The sequence below is a fragment of the Dendrobates tinctorius genome, unplaced genomic scaffold (assembly GCF_039654945.1).
Source record: "Dendrobates tinctorius isolate UK_male_01 unplaced genomic scaffold, ASM3965494v1 ptg000069l, whole genome shotgun sequence".
Taxonomy (NCBI): domain Eukaryota; kingdom Metazoa; phylum Chordata; class Amphibia; order Anura; family Dendrobatidae; genus Dendrobates; species Dendrobates tinctorius.
In genome coordinates this window covers 21563160-21580754 of record NW_027361737.1, presented here as the reverse complement: position 1 = coordinate 21580754, position 17595 = coordinate 21563160, and the positions used below count along the sequence as shown (strand labels likewise).

Sequence of the window (17595 nt, the reverse complement as noted above, 5' to 3'; positions counted from 1 at the left end):
AGATCTCATCCTCCCGGGCGATGTAGCAGAGCCGGAGGAGTTCTTAAAGGGGGTATACCTCAATCGATCCTCCCTATGGGCAGGGGGATGGAGAGGCCATGGGTCTGATTCAGGGCATCCGAAAGCGCTTCCAAAGTCTTCTCCCAGCACTCCGTGTGCTCTGTGCGCTTGCCCTCGTATCCATGCGGGGAGACCGGGACCGTAAGGCTATGTGCACACGTTGCGGATTCCGCTGCGGATTTTTCCGCGCGGAAACGCAGGTAAAACCGCAGGTAAAGTGACCTGCGGTTTTGTCTGCGGTTTTGCCCTGCGGTTTCACACCTCTACTATGGTAAAGGTATGAAACCGCTGCGGAATTCGCACAAACAATTGACATGCTGAGGTTTGTAAACCGCAGCAAAACCGCGCGGAAAAGTCTGCACCGTCAGCACAGCGTTTTTGAAACCCCATAGGGTTTCATTGTACTGTACATGGTCAGCGGAACTGCTGCGTTTCCGCAGGGCCAAAACCGCCGCGGAAACGCAGCAGAATCCGCAACGTGTGCACACAGCCTAAAGGAATAGTCGCCCAGAAGAATCAGGTATGCCCCAGTAGTTGCAGGAAAGTGTGCGGGGAGATATACTCTGCATGCTCGCCTGTTGTTGGTTCGGGGGAGAGCGGGCCATTGAAAGGAACCGTCGCCCCCTTCACTCCGTTAATTAAAAAATAAAAATTTACAAAAAATTCAAAAATGAAAATAGAAACTTTTGGTGTCTGAAGCCAGACCCAAGTGCCTCCTACAGACACTAAGCAAGAATTGGGGAATTCCCAGCCAGTGAGAGGGTGTATACTGCGGGGGAGGAGATAACTTTTTTTCTGTGTTCACTTAGTTTCCTCCTAGTGGCAGCAGCATAACACCCATGGTCTGTGTCACCCAATGAGGCGTAGGAGAAATTAAGATTTCCTACCTCTGGCAATTATATACAAGGCACCTTGGCTAGATTTACCTAAGCTATAGAATACCCTGATTACTGCATACTGGCACTTTAGTGGCTCACAGTTGCATAGCAAATAACATTTATTAGCAAGCAACAGTGATCAAATAAACATTCAGTATAAGTACTGAGTAGATGATGCCTTAATATTACTTTATACACAATAAAAGCTATATTTTAATCGCATACCTATTCCTTATACAAATGCAAAGATACACACAACTCTGCTGCATGCACACTTACATACACACTATAACCACATCTTGCAGTTCCTGATCAGAAACTGAAGCAAGCTGCATGAGCTAAACAGCTGAAAGAACTTACACACAAGTAACTTTCAGGGCATGTGATGTCACATGACCTGAAAGGTCCTTTAATTAATCCAGTGGAAGGTCCTTCAGCTGGTCAGATTATGCAGCCTAACAAGATATTTTCTTGTTAAAAAATGAGTCCTATAAAAAGATTTGTTTAATTTATTTTACTTACTTATATTAGCGCAATTAATTCTACCGAGCTTTACATATATTAATCATCATCTCTGTCTCATTGGACCCACAATCTATATTCCCCATCTGTAGGGTCTTTAGAGTGTGGGAGGAAACCCACGCAATCACGGGGAGGACAAACTCCTTGCAGATGCTGTCCTTGGTGGGATTTGAACCCAGGACCTGATACTTCATTGAGCCTCCGTGCTCAATGAAGCTAGCCCAGAGATCAGTGGTATGGCTGTAAGAACAGCTGAGCCCCAGCTACTATTATCAGGGAAGCTACAGCAAATGACCAAAAAACCTTGGTCTCACTTGCCAAATGTAGCAAGCCAACAGCCTGTCTAGCATTACAGTACCTCTGGATGCCTTTTTCCCCCATCATTAACCCATTGTAACTGGGCAATTTTTAGTTTTTTGTTTTTTTTTTTAATTCTACCCTTCTTCCAAATGTCATTATTTCAGTCAGACATACAAGGACTTGTTTTCTTGCAGGACGAGTTATAGTTTTAAATGACCCTGTTCATTTTACCATATAATGTACTGAAAAATGGGGAAAAATTCCAAGAGGGAGGAAATGATGAAAATAATATAATTCAACTATTTTTTTTTTTATTTACATGGCATTCAATGTCTGGTAAGAAAAGTAATCTGTTATGATTCTCTAAGTCAGTGTGATTATGGAGATACCAAAATTACATTTTCTTATTTTTATTCCAATTCCCCCAAAAATGTGAATGCTTGGGGAAAAAAAACCAAAACATTTTGCCACGATCTGAGACATATACTTCATTACATCTGAGTTTATATTTTCCTGTACACTGAGTAATGTAAGAGCTTGTTATTTGTGTGGCAAGCGGTTTTATGGATACCCATTTAGTGAATTTTAATTGCTTTTTATGTTTGTTTTTTTATTTTAAGGTGTGGTGACTGAAAAATGACAATGCTGGAGTTTCAATTTTTTTTTTTTTTTATATTTACAGCGCTTATTGTGATGTTTGGTAAATTTGATACCTATACAGAGATAGGATTTTTACACACGTGGTGATACCAATTAATTTATTTTTCTTTAACTGGAGAAAAATGGCTATTGAAAGTCTTACTACTTTTAACTATATTTTTTCCATCAAAATGCCAATGCTAAAGATTGACAGTTGAACCTAACTGGTAAAAAACGCAAAAAAAAAAACGCACCGATTTCAATAATCTACAGTAGCTGCTATTAGAAACACATTCTGGCTGTACAACACAGCTGGTATCTACCGCATGTGGAGCAGGCTAAGCTCCTGAGCTCCCTCCATGAATATCAGTATGGATGTAATGGTACTTCTATTTGCAGTAAAGGGTTAAATCTGTTTTGATTGTGCTCTTGCATCTAAAAAGGATGAATTAGAACTTGTCTAAGTAGTGATGCAAACATGTACAGCAGACCACTGATGCCAAGGAGCTGCTTTGGCCATCATCTCAATGTGCAGCACATCAAAGCTGCAGGGAAAACAAGGAACCAATTGGGACCAATTTATCATTAGGCAAGTTTTTTTTCCTCCCATTTTCTTTACTGCTTTTCTTCTTGTTTTCCTCCTTCCTCATATCAAGAATAATGCCTTTACTTTCACAAAAAAATAGATAATAAAACACATACTTATCAGTTTGCCAGCAATATCTTTGTTTGGTCGGGACTCCTTAGGGTGTTTGTATAGGTACATAACAGCTCTGCCAATGCCACTGTGTTTTAGCGTCTCCTGACTCACACTAGGCAACTGGAGATGGAGAAGAAATAATGTCACAAATACTGCACATTATACCAGAAAGGCTTAAAGGGGTTGTCCCTCGAACAAAGTTCATTTTAATCAATAGATCTGGGAAATGAATAATAATAATTTCCACAATTGGATGTGTTTAATAAAAACCTGTTTCTGTGCTGAGATAATCTTATAAATGTGCCCCTGCTGTGTACTGTGTAATGGCTGTGTCTGACCGTGCAGGAAGATGGTTTGATCATACCACAGTTCCTGGGCAGGGGAGGAAGCAAGAGAGGGTACAAACAAGATAGCAAGGGATACTCGAATAGCTCTGACCAAATCCAGCTTGTGCAGTGTGAAGATGCTGGTTTTCTTGCCCTAACCATGGTCTGGATGACCTTGTGAGAAAAACCAGCCTCCTTCAGGACTGCGGCCTAAACGGCCATGCTGTTAAACTCAAGAGACTGAGAACTCGGGTGGAAGAGGGGGCCTTGTGAGAGAAGATCTGGACGGTCTGGAAGCCTCCAGGGGACGTCCATGAGCACGTTCACCAACTCCGCACACCAGACCATACCCAACGCAGAATCTTTGCCACCTCTGTCATCACCTGCTTGCTGCAAGTCCCGCCTTGGTGGTTTATGTAAGCCACGGTCGTGACATTGTCCGACTGAACGCGGACTGGCTTGCCTGCGAGGAGGGCAAGAAGGATTGCCCTGATCTCCAAGAGACTGATGGGGAGGAGGGCTTCCTGAACGTTCCAGCGACCCTGCGCTGTGTGATGAAGGAACACCGCCCCCCTTACCGAGGAGACTGGCGTCGGCGGTGATAACCTGCCACTGGAGAGGGAGAAAGGACCTCCCACGCAGGACTGAGGCGGACAGCATCCACCAAGTGAGGGACTGCTTCACCTTGAGAGGTAGAAGTACCGGTCGGTCCAGGGAGACGGTCTTCTTGTCCCAGGTAGACAGGAGGGCCAACTGGAGAGAGTGGGTGTGGAACTGGGCATAAGGAACGGCTTCCATGGAGGTGATCATCTTCCCCAGGACTCTCATGTAGAACCGAAGGGGGAGAGGGACTGGGCGCTTTAGGGATGTGATTCCCTGGCAGAGGGATGAGAGAACTTGTCCTTTGGAAGGAAAACTCGAGATCGGATCATGTCGAACTCCATGCCCAGGAATACCAGACGCTGAATTTGGATCAGGGAAGATTTCTCTTTGTTGATTATCCAGCTGAGACGGACCAGAGTGACCTGGAGGCTCTGATTGCAGTCTCTGTGAGATGGCCCCTTGATCAGGGGATCATCCAGATAAGGGATTATGAGAATCCCCTTGGAGTGAAGGATGGCCATGACTGCTCCTTTGTGAAGACCCTGGGGGCGGTCGCCAGGCTGAACGGAAGAGCCGTGAACTAATAATGCTCTTCCTGGATCGCGAACCGAAAGAAAGGCTGATGCTGCACACAAGCAGGAATGTGAAGATAAGCATCCTGAATGTTTACAGAGCAAAGAAACTCCCCCGGTTCCATGGAGGCAATCACCGAGCATAAGTACTCCATCCTGAAGTGGTGGATCCGAACATGGCGATTCAACTGATTGAGGTCCAGGATTGGGCGGAGTGAACCGTCTTTTTTTGGGACTACGAAAAGGTTGGAGAACCCTGCAAACCGTTCGTTCCAAGGAACGGCTACGATTACTCCTGTGTTTACAAGGGAAGAGATGACCTGGAGAACGGTAGGGGTGACCCGTCATTTAGAGGAGAACCTGTGATTGTGGGATCCCGAGGGCTTTGAGGAGAGGCCATTAGGCCTCCAGTGAGGGGCTGGCTTGAAGGATGGTTTCCCCCTCTCCCCTGGTGCGGAAGAACGGTCCTGCTGGGAGCAGACACCTGAAGAGGAGAAAGGTCGAAAGGAGCGGAAAAAGGTAAAGGTCCCTTTCTATTGAAGGGATGTTTTGGCCTTGACTGGGGAAGAGAGGTGCTCTTCCCTCCGGTAGCGTCCGAAATTATCTGGTCCAGCTTTGACCCAAAGAGCCTAGAGCCCTGGAAGGGTAGGCTGGTAAGTGATTTTTTAGAGGCTGGGTCTGCACGTTCCACACCACCAACCAAAAGCATGCGGCGAATGGCGATGATATTGCTGCTTGCTCTGGCAGAGCAGGCGGCCGCATCCAAGGAGGCATTCAGAAGATATTTACCCGCGTGAGCAATCTGGTCCGCTAAACCTGCTAGCTCTTCTGTAGGAGCTGGCGCTACGATGCCCTGGCGTAGTATTTTAGCTCAGGCAGAGATGGATTTTGCCACCCAAATGGAGGTGAAACTGGGGCGGAGGGAAGCACCAGTCGCCTCAAAGGCCGATTTGGTCAAAGACTCAACCTGCCTGTCCGTAGCATCCTTGAGAGACGCCACATCATGTATGGACAGGACTGTTTTAGAGGACAAGCGGGAAACAGGCGGATCCACCTTAGGGAATTCTGACCATTTGTTGACAAGATCTGGACTAAATGGGTATAGAATGTCCAGTTGTTTCCTTCCCGGAAAACGTTTTCCGGGATGTTCCCAATGTCTGGACGTAGTAGCCTCAAACTCCTTGTGATTGGGAAAAATCCTGGAGGGACGTTTAACCCGTTTGAATGAAACGGAGTCGTCCTGAACAGGCGCCTCTTCCTCTTTTAGTTCGCAGGATTGAATAATAGCCAAGATAAGGCTATCTACCATGTCCTGCGTCCTGGAAGCCTGGTCTGCATCAGAGTCAGACTTTGACTGAGAGACCGCATCCGACCCAATGTCCACCTTAGAGGAGGGGGAATGGGGAGAGAGGGGCATCCTAGACGCTGCTGAGGGCCCCAGTGAACTGGATGAGGAGCTAGACAGAGTCCGCTTCCTAGATCTTTTGCCCGATCTGTCCCTGTGAAGGTCGCGGTCAGGTGCATGCGAATCACAGTGGGAGGCGTTCGGAGCACTGGTGGCGGCAGATAGCTGTGGAACACGTTCCAGGACCTGGACCAGGGACTGGGATACTTTGTCAGGTCAGAGACAGACAGACAGACATAGCAACATCCCACTCCGGATTATGGCAATGATAAAGGTCTAGCCGAAACGCGTCTTGCCGTGCGCTTTACAGCAGTAATTTTTCCTATCTCTGCCTATATCAATATGCTGCTATGGATAAATATTTTTAATCTACGTTTGAAATAAAGAAAAAGATGGATTTTTGGTTCTTACCGTAAAATCTCTTTCTTGGAGCCTTCATTGGGGGACACAGATTACCATGGGTGTATGCTGCTGCTGCTAGGAGGCTGACACTATGCAAAAAACAAGAAAATTGACTCCTCCCCGGCAGTATACACCCACCGACAGATACCAAGTACCTCAGTTGGTGAGAAAGCAGTAGGAGAAGCCACGGGACTATAAACATACAGTGGGGAAAAAAAGTATTTAGTCAGTCAGCAATAGTGCAAGTTCCACCACTTAAAAAGATGAGAGGCGTCTGTAATTTACATCATACGTAGACCTCAACTATGGGAGACAAACTGAGAAAAAAAAATCCAGAAAATCACATTGTCTGTTTTTTTTTCATTTTATTTCCATATTATGGTGGAAAATAAGTATTTGGTCAGAAACAAAATTTCATCTCAATACTTTGTGATATATCCTTTGTTGGCAATGACAGAGGTCAAACGTTTTCTGTAAGTCTTCACAAGGTTGCCACACACTGTTGTTGGTATGTTGGCCCATTCCTCCATGCAGATCTCCTCTAGAGCAGTGATGTTTTTGGCTTTTCGCTTGGCAACACAGACTTTCAACTCCCTCCAAAGGTTTTCTATAGGGTTGAGATCTGGAGACTGGCTAGGCCACTCCAGGACCTTGAAATGTTTCTTACGAAGCCACTCCGTTGCCCTGGCGGTGTGCTTTGGATCATTGTCATGTTGAAAGACCCAGCCACGTTTCATCTTCAATGCCCTTGCTGATGGAAGGAGGTTTGCCCTCAAAATCTCACGATACATGGCCCCATTCATTCTTTCATGTACCCGGATCAGTCGTCCTGGCCCCTTTGCAGAGAAACAGCCCCAAAGCATGATGTTTCCACCATCATGCTTTACAGTAGGTATGGTGTTTGATGGATGCAACTCAGTATTCTTTTTCCTCCAAACACGACAAGTTGTGTTTCTACCAAACAGTTCCAGTTTGGTTTCATCAGACCATAGGACATTCTCCCAAAACTCCTCTGGATCATCCAAATGCTCTCTAGCAAACTTCAGACGGGCCCGGACATGTACAGGCTTAAGCAGTGGGACACGTCTGGCACTGCAGGATCTGAGTCCATGGTGGCGTAGTGTGTTACTTATGGTAGGCCTTGTTACATTGGTCCCAGCTCTCTGCAGTTCATTCACTAGGTCCCCCCACGTGGTTCTGGGATTTTTGCTCACCGTTCTTGTGATCATTCTGACCCCACGGGGTGGGATTTTGCGTGGAGCACCAGATCGAGGGAGATTATCAGTAGTCTTGTATGTCTTCCATTTTCTAATTATTGCTCCCACAGTTGATTTCTTCACTCCAAGCTGGTTGGCTATTGCAGATTCAGTCTTCCCAGCCTGGTGCAGGGCTACAATTTTGTTTCTGGTGTCCTTTGACAGCTCTTTGGTCTTCACCATAGTGGAGATTGGAGTCAGACTGTTTGAGGGTGTGCACAGGTGTCTTTTTATACAGATAACAAGTTTAAACAGGTGCCATTACTACAGGTAATGAGTGGAGGAAAGAGGAGACTCTTAAAGAAGTTGTTACAGGTCTGTGAGAGCCAGAAATCTTGATTGCTTGTTTCTGACCAAATACTTATTTTCCACCATAATATGCAAATAAAATGAAAAAAAAAAAAGACAATGTGATTTTCTGGATTTTTTTTTCTCAATTTGTCTCCCATAGTTGAGGTCTACCTATGATGTAAATTACAGACGCCTCTCATCTTTTTAAGTGGTGGAACTTGCACTATTGCTGACTGACTAAATACTTTTTTTCCCCACTGTATGTACCAACCCAACAAGGGGCTCAAGGACCCAACACGGTACAACTTAAAACAGGGAGGGTGCTGTGTCCCCCAATGAAGGCTCCAAGAAAGAGATTTTACGGTAAGAACCAAAAATCCATCTTTCTTTAGCGCCTTATTGGGGGACACAGATTACCATGGGACGTTCCAAAGCAGTCCCAAGGGCGGGAACAGCAATAAGGAACGAAAGAACAGGAAGGGCTTAGGTCGGCCGATGCGCCACGCCGCCTGCAGGACCTTCCTACCAACGACTGCATCAGACGAAGCCTGGGTATGAACCCTGTAGAACCTCACAAACGTATGCAAAGACGACCAGGTCGCGGCCCTGCAAATTTGCAGAGCCGAAGCCTGGTGTCGAACGGCCCACGAGGCTGCCACTGCCCGGGTGGAGTGAGCTCTCACTCCCGGAGGCGGCCATTTTTCCTGAAGACGGTATGCTTCCAGAATAGTAGAACGAATCCAGCGAGCGATCGTGGATTTGGATGCCGGAAGCCCTTTCCGGTGACCAGAGATGACCAGCAATGAATCGGATTGACGAAACGAAGCAGTCCTAGCGAGATAAACACGCAAGGCTCTAACAACGTCCAGTTTGTGGAGTGACTTCTCAAGAGGGTGAGAAGGAGCAGGACAAAATGATGGAAGAACGATATCCTCGATGTGGAAGGAGGATACCACCTTTGGGAGAAAAGAAGGAACGGGCCTGAGGACGACTTTATCCTGGTGGAGTACCAGATAAGGAGAACAACATGACAGGGCCGCTAATTCAGAAACTCTTCTGATGGATGTTATGGCAATCAGAAAGGTTACCTTCCATGACAGAAAAGACAAAGAAATGTCCTGGATGGGCTCAAACGGCGCTTTTTGGAGAGCGCTAAGAACGAGATTGAGATCCCACGGTTCTATCGGTGAATGATGAGGAGGGGCCACATGAGCGACTCCTTGGAGGAATGTCTTAACCTGCGGTAAAGAAGCGAGCTCCCTTTGAAAAAGGATAGACAAAGCGGAAACCTGGCCCTTGAGGGTACTGAGAGACAGACTCGAATCTAAGCCAGACTGGAGAAACCCAGTATGGACGGAATGGAAAAGGACATTGGAAAGACTTTATCGTCGCACCAACGGAAAAAGGCCTTCCAATGCCTATGGTAGATACGGGAAGAGGCTGGTTTCCTGGCTTTGATCATCATCTGAATCACCTGGTTGGAAAAACCTGAATCTCTTAAGATTGCGGCCTCAACGGCCATGCCGTTAAATTCAGAGACCGAGAATTCTCGTGGTAAAGGGGGCCTTGCGAGAGAAGATCCGGACGGTCTGGAAGACTCCAGGGGACGTCCACGAGCATGTTCACCAGTTCCGCATACCAAGGCCTTCTTGGCCAGTCTGGAGCCACAAGAATCACTGGCACGCCTTCCGATTTTATCTTCTTGACCACTCTTGGGATCAAGGCAAGAGGTGGAAACAGATAAGGGAGTTGGAACTGGGACCACGGAATTACTAGGGCGTCGCAAGCGACGGCTAGAGGGTCCCTGGACCTGGCTATGAAACGCGGAACCTTGTGGTTCATCCGAGATGCCATGAGGTCGACATCCGGATAACCCCAGCGCTGGCATATCTGATCGAAGACTGTGGAATGGAGAGACCAATCGCCTGACGCTAGGCCTTGACGACTCAGAAAGTCGGCTGCCCAGTTTTCCACCCCTGGAATGTGAACAGCGAAGATTGCTGGAACGTACCGTTCTGCCCAGCGCAGTATCTTGGCCACTTCTGACATCACTTGGTTGCTGCGCGTGCCGCCATGATGGTTTATGTACGCCACAGCCATGGCGTTGTCCGACTGAATGCGGACCGGCTTGCCGACGAGAAGAGGTTGCCAGCGAAGAAGGGCCAGGAAGATTGCTCTGATTTCGAGAAGATTGATAGGGAGCAGAGCTTCCTGTGGATTCCAGCGTCCTTGGGCCGTTCTCTGATGGAAAAACGCTCCCCAACCTAGAAGGCTGGCATCGGTGGTAATGACTTGCCACTGGTGCGGGAGGAAGGACCTCCCCCTGGAGGACTGACGTAGGCATTGCCCACCAAGTCAGGGAATGCCTCACTCTGAGAGGGAGGAGAATGGGGCGGTCTAAGGACAACGTCGTCTTGTCCCAAGCTGAGAGGAGGGACAGCTGAAGGGGGGAGAAGATGAAACTGTGCAAAAGGCACTGCCTCCATGGAAGCCACCATCTTCCCCAGAACCTTCATGCAGAGCCGAAGGGCAATGGGCTTCGGCCTTTGAGGGCTCAAATTTCTTTGGACAGAGAAGCAAATTTTTCCCTCGGAAGCAACACCCGGGCCAGATTCGTGTCGAATTCCATGCCTAGGAAGGTCAGACGCTGAGTGGGTCTGAGAATGGACTTTTCCTTGTTGACTAACCAGCCGAGACGGCCGAGGGTATCCAGGGTTATGTGAAGACTCAGGAGACCGTCTTGACGGGACGAGCCTTTGATCAAGAGATCGTCCAGATAAGGGATGATGAGAATCCCCCTGGATCGAAGGATGGCCATGACCGTCGCCATCACCTTCGTCAAAACACGGGGAGTAGAGGCTAGGCCGAAGGGAAGAGCCGTGAATTGAAAGTGATTTTCCTGAATCACAAACCGAAGATATTTCTGATGTTGCAAACAAACAGGGATGTGAAGATAAGCATCCCGTATGTCCACAGAGCAGAGGAATTCTCCGGGTTCCATTGAGGCTATCACTGATCGAAGAGACTCCATTTTGAAGTGGAGAATCTTCACATGGCGATTGAGCAACTTGAGGTCCAGGATTGGTCGAAGGGTCCCGTCTTTTTTCGGGACTACGAAAAGATTTGAGTAGAACCCTGAAAACCGTTCGTCTGAGGGAAAGGGAACAATCACGCCGGCGGAAAGAAGGGAGGAGACGGCTTGAAAGAATCCTGGAATGTGGGACCGCTGTCTTGGAGGTCGAGACAGGAAAAAACGTCTGTTTGGCTGGGAAGCAAATTCGATCTTGTATCCGGATGCGATGATTTCCCTGACCCAAGCATCGTCGACAACAGACAGCCAAGCGTCCGCGGAAAAGGAAAGTCTGCCTCGCACCCTGGAAAAACTTCCAGGTGGGGGTGAGGCAGGAAAGGGCCTAAACGGCCGGAAACCCTTTCTGTTAAAAAAGCGTTTTGGCCAAGACTGAGGCAGAGAAGTGCTCTTACCACTAGTGGCATCCAAAATTATTTGATCTAGCTTGGCTCCAAAGAGCCGAGAACCATGGAAAGGCAGATTGGTAAGCGACTTTTTAGAGGTGGTATCTGCATTCCATGACTTTAGCCAAAGGACTCGGCGTACGGCTACTATGTTGCTGTTAGCCCTTGCTACGCACCCAGCCGCATCCAAGGAGGCGGCTAAGAGGTATTTACCCGCATGATTAATTTGATCTGCTAGATCTGCCAGCTCGTCCTGGAGAGCTGCCGCTAAGATGCCTCTGCGAAGTTTTTGCCCAAGCTGAAATGACTTTTGCCACCCAGGAGGAAGCGAAAATAGGACAGAGGTGCCGGATGCCTCAAAAATAGACTTAGCCAGAGATTCTATCTGCTTGTCTGTTGGATCCTTAAGCGATGCCCCGTCCAGAAGGGATAGAACCATCTTAGAGGCTATACAAGAGACGGGAGGATCCACCTCGGGGGCTTTGGTCCATTTTGTGAGCAGATCTACCTCAAAGGGATACAGGACATCTAAGTACCTGCGGCCTGAAAAGCGTTGTTCAGGGTGCTCCCAATGTTTGGTTAGAGTAGTATCGAACTCCTTGTGGTTTGGAAAGGTTCGGGATGGAGGCCTCGCTCGTTTAAATGGAACAGAACATTCCTGAGGAGGTGGTTTGTCCTGCTTAATTTCCAAGGTTTGGAAGATGGCAGAAAGAAGACTATCGACCATATTCCGCTTTTTAGATATGTTATCTGCTTCTAAACTAGATCCCGATTGGGGATCGACGTCAGACCTAGGGTCGTCCTCTGAAGACGGAGAAGGACCCCTGGGAGAAGCCGACGGGCCTAGCGAACTGGAAGACGAGCCAGACAGAACATGCTTCCTAGAAATCCTACTCGGCCTGTCCCTCTGAAGGTCGCGGTCAGGTGCGGACGACCCACCCTGAGAGGTGGTCGGTGCACAGGTGGCTGTAGATAACTGAGGCAAACGTTCTAAGACTTGGACCAGGGACTGAGAGACTTTAGTCAGATCGGAGACCGACTGCGACATTGCAACGGCCCACTCTGGGAGGTGGGAAGTACCCTCATCCCGGGAATCGGTGTGGTCCTGAGAGGCCGACATAACCGAAGGACTGCAGGACGGACAGAAAGGTGACGACTGACCTGAAGCCCACTTCCTTTTACAGCGTGCACAGGCGTAATGGGTAATGGTGGGCTTGACAGACAGAGCCGTTGCAGGGTTGAGCATAGGAAAGATACACCTTATGGCTGCACTACACTCTACACTGGGAGACGTTTATTAGCATCCTGAATAGGACCTGTGCACAATATATACCGTATGGGAATAAACATGCGAGAAATAGGAGGAAACCACTATGGCTAAATAGAGCTGTAAGGGGCGCAATAAGAGATAAAAATAAAGCGTTTAGAGAATTAAAGCAAGTAGGTAGTGATGAGGCATTAAATAAATACAGAAGATTAAATAAATTCTGTAAAAAGCAAATCAAGACAGCAAAGATTGAGACAGAGAGACTCATTGCCAGAGAAAAGGAGATTTTTGTGTACTCACCGTAAAATCTCTTTCTCTTAGCCTTTAATTGGGGGACACAGAACCTTGGGTGTTATGCTGCTGTCCACTAGGAGGCGACACTATGCATAATCTGAAAAAGATTAACTTTGGCTCCTCCTCTGCAGTATACACCCCTGGACGGCGTCAGCCTTCTCCAGTTTTGTGCCAAAGCATAAGGAGGAACGTAACCAAATAACATAACCATGCCTGTAAGAAGGCTACTATGTACGAGCTCAAGAACAATATGAGAACTCAACAGGAAACAACGGCCCGTAAGGGCAAGAGGGTGGGAGCTGTGTCCCCCAATTAAAGGCTAAGAGAAAGAGATTTTACTGTGAGTACACAAAAATCTCCTTTACTCTGTCGCCTAAGGCCTGTTTCACACTTCCGTTTTTTTCAAATCCGTCAAAATCCGTTGTTTTCCGTAAAAAAACGGATCCGCCATTTTTTGCAGGATCCGGTTTTTTTGTCCCATAGACTTCCATTACGGTTACCGCGGATCCGTCAAAAAAACGGATCCGTTTTTTTAAAAACGGATCCGTTGGCATCTGTTTCCGTCAAAAAAACGGAAACGGATCCGTTTGGCGGACACAAAAACGGAAGTGTGAAAGAGGCCTAATTGGGGGACACAGAACCTTGGGACGTCCCAAAGCAGTCCCTGGGTGGGAAGCAGTGGACGAATATTGTGCTGACAGTCCCCTAGACTTGGGGTACTGCCGCCTGCAGAACCAGTCTACCCAGGCTCGCATCCGCTGAGGACTGGGTATGAACACTGTAGTGTTTCGTAAACGTGTGTAGGCTAGTCCAAGTGGCCGCCTTGCATAGTTGTTGTGCCGAAGCCTGATGCCGAATGGCCCAGGAGGCCCCTACTGCCCGTGTAGAGTGTGCCGTGATACCGGCCGGAAGAGGGGAACTGTTAAGTCGGTAGGCCTCATGTATAGTGGACTTGATCCACCTGGCAAGGGTAGCCTTAGAAGCCGGCAACCCCTTGCGACTACCTTCCGGAAGAATGAAGAGGGAATCGGATTTCCGGAAAGGTGCAGTCCTGGACACGTAAATCCGCAATGCTCTGACTAGGTCAAGCGTATGCAGAGCCTTCTCCACTCTATGGACCGGAACCGGGCAAAGGGAAGGCAGTGAAATCTCTTCGTTAAGGTGAAAGTTGGACACAACCTTCGGAAGGAAGGATGGTACCGTGCGGAGAACCACCTTGTCCTGGTGAAAGGCTAGGAAAGGTCGTCTGCAGGAAAGTGCTGACAATTCCGACACTCTGCGTAACGAGGTGATAGCCACTAGAAAAACCACTTTCTGAGACAGAATGGAGAGTGGAACTCCTCTAAGAGGTTCGAAGGGTGGAGCTTGCAATGCTGTCAGGACCAGATTGAGGTCCCACGTATCCATCGGACGTTTGTAGGGAGGAACCAATCGGGAAACTCCCTGGATGAAAGTCCTTACTTGCGGTTTAATAGCAATGCGCTTTTGAAAAAGGACTGAAAGCGCCGACACCTGACTCTTAAGCGAACTTAAGGATAGCTTGGCATCTAGGCCCGATTGAAGAAAACCTAGTACCTTCGGGAGGGAATAAGGGAGTGGGACTTGTCCATGAGATTCGCACCAAGAAAAGAAAGCTCTCCAGGTACGATAATAGAGCTTGGCGGAGGCAGGCTTCCTTGCCCTGATCATAGTTGCAATGACTGCCGGTGAAAAACCTGCCTGGGTTAGAATCCAGGTTTCAAGGGCCATGCCGTCAAATTGAGGGCCCCTGAATTCTGGTGGAAGAACGGACCTTGAGACAGAAGGTCGTGGCGGTCGGGTAGACGCCAGGGGGCGTCTGCCATAAGTTGGACGATGTCGGCGTACCAAGTACGTCTGGGCCAGTCTGGCGCGATGAGGATGGTCGGAAGTATTTCCGTGAAAAAAAGGAAAAAAAAAAACGGAAGAAAAAAGGTGTGCCTCCTTGCGACACTAAGCAAAAACTGGAGAAGGCTGACGCCGTCCAGGGGTGTATACTGCAGAGGAGGAGCCAAAGTTAATCTTTTTCAGATTATGCATAGTGTCGCCTCCTAGATAGCAGCATAACACCCAAGGTTCTGTGTCCCCCAATTAGGCGACAGAGTAAGTAAAAATAATCCCAAAATATTCTTTAACTACATAAATAGTAAGAAGCTAAAAAATGATAGTGTTGGTCCCCTTAAAAATAGTCTGGGTGAAATGGTGGATGTGGATGAGGATGAGGAAAAAGCCAATATGCTAAATGACTTTTTTTCAACAGTATTTACACAAGAAAATCCCATGACGGATAACATGATCAGGGATAAAAATTCTCCATTAAATGTCACCTGCTTAACCCAGCAAGAAGTACGGCGGCGTCTAAAAATCACTAAAATTGACAAATCCCCGGGTCCGGATGGGATACACCCCCGAGTACTGCAGGAATTAAGCACAGTCATAGATAGACCACTATTTTTAATCTTTAAAGATTCCATAATAACAGGGTCTGTACCACAGGACTGGCGTATAGCAAATGTGGTGCCAATATTCAAAAAGGGGACAAAAACTGAACTTGGAAATTATAGGCCAGTAAGTTTAACCTCAACTGTGGGTAAAATCCTGGAGGGTTTTCTAAGAGATACTATACTGGAGTATCTGGAGAAGAATAACCTTATGACCCAATATCAACATGGATTTACAAGAGACCGTTCCTGTCAGACTAATCTGATAAGCTTTTATGAAGAGGTAAGTTCCGGACTGGACCTAGGGAATGCAGTGGACGTGGTGTACATGAACTTTTCAAAAGCTTTTGATACGGTGCCACACAAAAGGTTGATACATAAAATGAGAACAATGGGGATAGGGGAAAATATGTGTAGGTGGGTTAAGAGCTGGCTCAGGGATAGGAAACAAAGGGTGGTTATTAATGGAGCACACTCGGACTGGGTCACGGTTAGCAGTGGGGTACCACAGGGGTCAGTTTTGGGCCCGCTTCTTTTTAACATATTTATTAATGACCTTGTAGGGGGCATAGAGAGTAGAATTTCAATATTTGCAGATGACACTAAACTCTGCAGGGTAATTAATACAGAGGAGGACAATTTTATATTACAGGAGGATTTATGTAAACTAGAAGCTTGGGCTGATAAATGGCAAATGAGCTTTAATTGGGAAAAATGTAAGGTCATGCACTTGGGTAGAACGAACAAGTTGTATAATTATGTGCTTAATTGTAAAACACTGGGCAAAACAGTCACTGAAAAAGACCTGGGTGTATGGGTGGATGACAAACTCACATTTAGTGGCCAGAGTCAAGCAGCTGCTGCAAAGGCAAATAAAATAATGGGATGCATTAAAAGAGGCATAGATGCTCATGAGGAGAACATAATTTTACCTCTATATAAGTCACTAGTGCGACCACACTTAGAATACTGTGTACAGTTCTGGTCTCCAGTGTATAAGAAAGACATAGCTGAACTGGAGCGGGTGCAGAGAAGAGCGACCAAGGTTATTAGGGAACTAGGGGGTCTGCAATACCAAGACAGGTTATTACACTTGGGGTTATTTAGTTTGGAGAATCGAAGGCTTAGGGGTGATCTTATTACAATGTATAAATATATGTGGGGACAATACAAAGACCTTTCTAATGATCTTTTTACTCTTAGACCTGTGACGGGGACAAGGGGGCATCCTCTACGTCTGGAGGAAAGAAGGTTTAAGCATACTCACAGACGCGGATTCTTTACTGTAAGAGCAGTGAGACTATGGAACTCTCTGCCATATGATGTTGTAATGAGTGATTCACTACTAAAATTTAAGAAGGGACTGGATGCCTTTCTTGAAAAGTATAATATTACAGGGTATATACACTAGTCTCCTTAATATTGCGTTGATCCAGGGAGCTAGTCTGATTGCCGTATGTGGAGTCGGGAAGGAATTTTTTTCCCCAATGTGAAGCTTACTGTTGCCACATGGGTTTTTTTTGCCTTCCTCTGGATCAACATGTTAGGGCAAGTTAGGATAGGATATGGGTTGAACTAGATGGACTTAAAGTCTCCCTTCAACCTTAATAACTATGTTACTATGTTACACCGAAAAGTACTGCAGAGGGGAGCGAATTTGCCATTAAGCGCCGAGCCTACCGAGAATCTGACGAGCAGCCGGACCCTGACGTGTCCCCCAAGCAGCGCAGGAAGCAGAGAAAATTGCAGGAGGAAACTGGCTGTGAGCCTGGAGGGCGGGATTTGGCGCCCGGAGGAGATTGGGCAATAGCAGAGGGGGGGGTGCGGTAAAAAGGGAGAGTGACATCCCCTAAAAAGAAAGACAAGATGTGATAGGGATGGAAAGGGCGCGAGAAACCGCGCGCGCAGAAGAAAGCGCTCCCAGAGTAACAGGGAGCGCGCTCAGAGCAGGGAAAAAGAAAGCGCAGCTGAAAGTGAAAGCGGTCTCCCCGCCCGAGCTTCTACACTGACACCCGCGGCGCCACTAATTAAGGTGAGCCTGCGCTACCCTGCTATGTAAGAAAGAGCCCCCTGAGCCCAGGAAGACCCCCGCGTTATGTGCCTCTGTATTAAAAGGGAGAGCGACTGATATGAGAGACGCGCGGCTA

The 17595-nt window shown here is 47.4% G+C and overlaps 1 protein-coding gene across 1 annotated transcript in view; it reads right to left on the bottom strand.

The window, feature by feature from the left end:
- Window positions 1-17595, bottom strand: part of IWS1 (interacts with SUPT6H, CTD assembly factor 1) — a 68975-nt gene that overhangs the window by 14088 nt on the left and 37292 nt on the right. The window contains exon 10 of the mRNA XM_073581167.1: window positions 3102-3219. Coding sequence (XP_073437268.1) covers window positions 3102-3219 — 118 coding nt within the window. The remainder of the gene's footprint in view (window positions 1-3101; window positions 3220-17595) is intronic.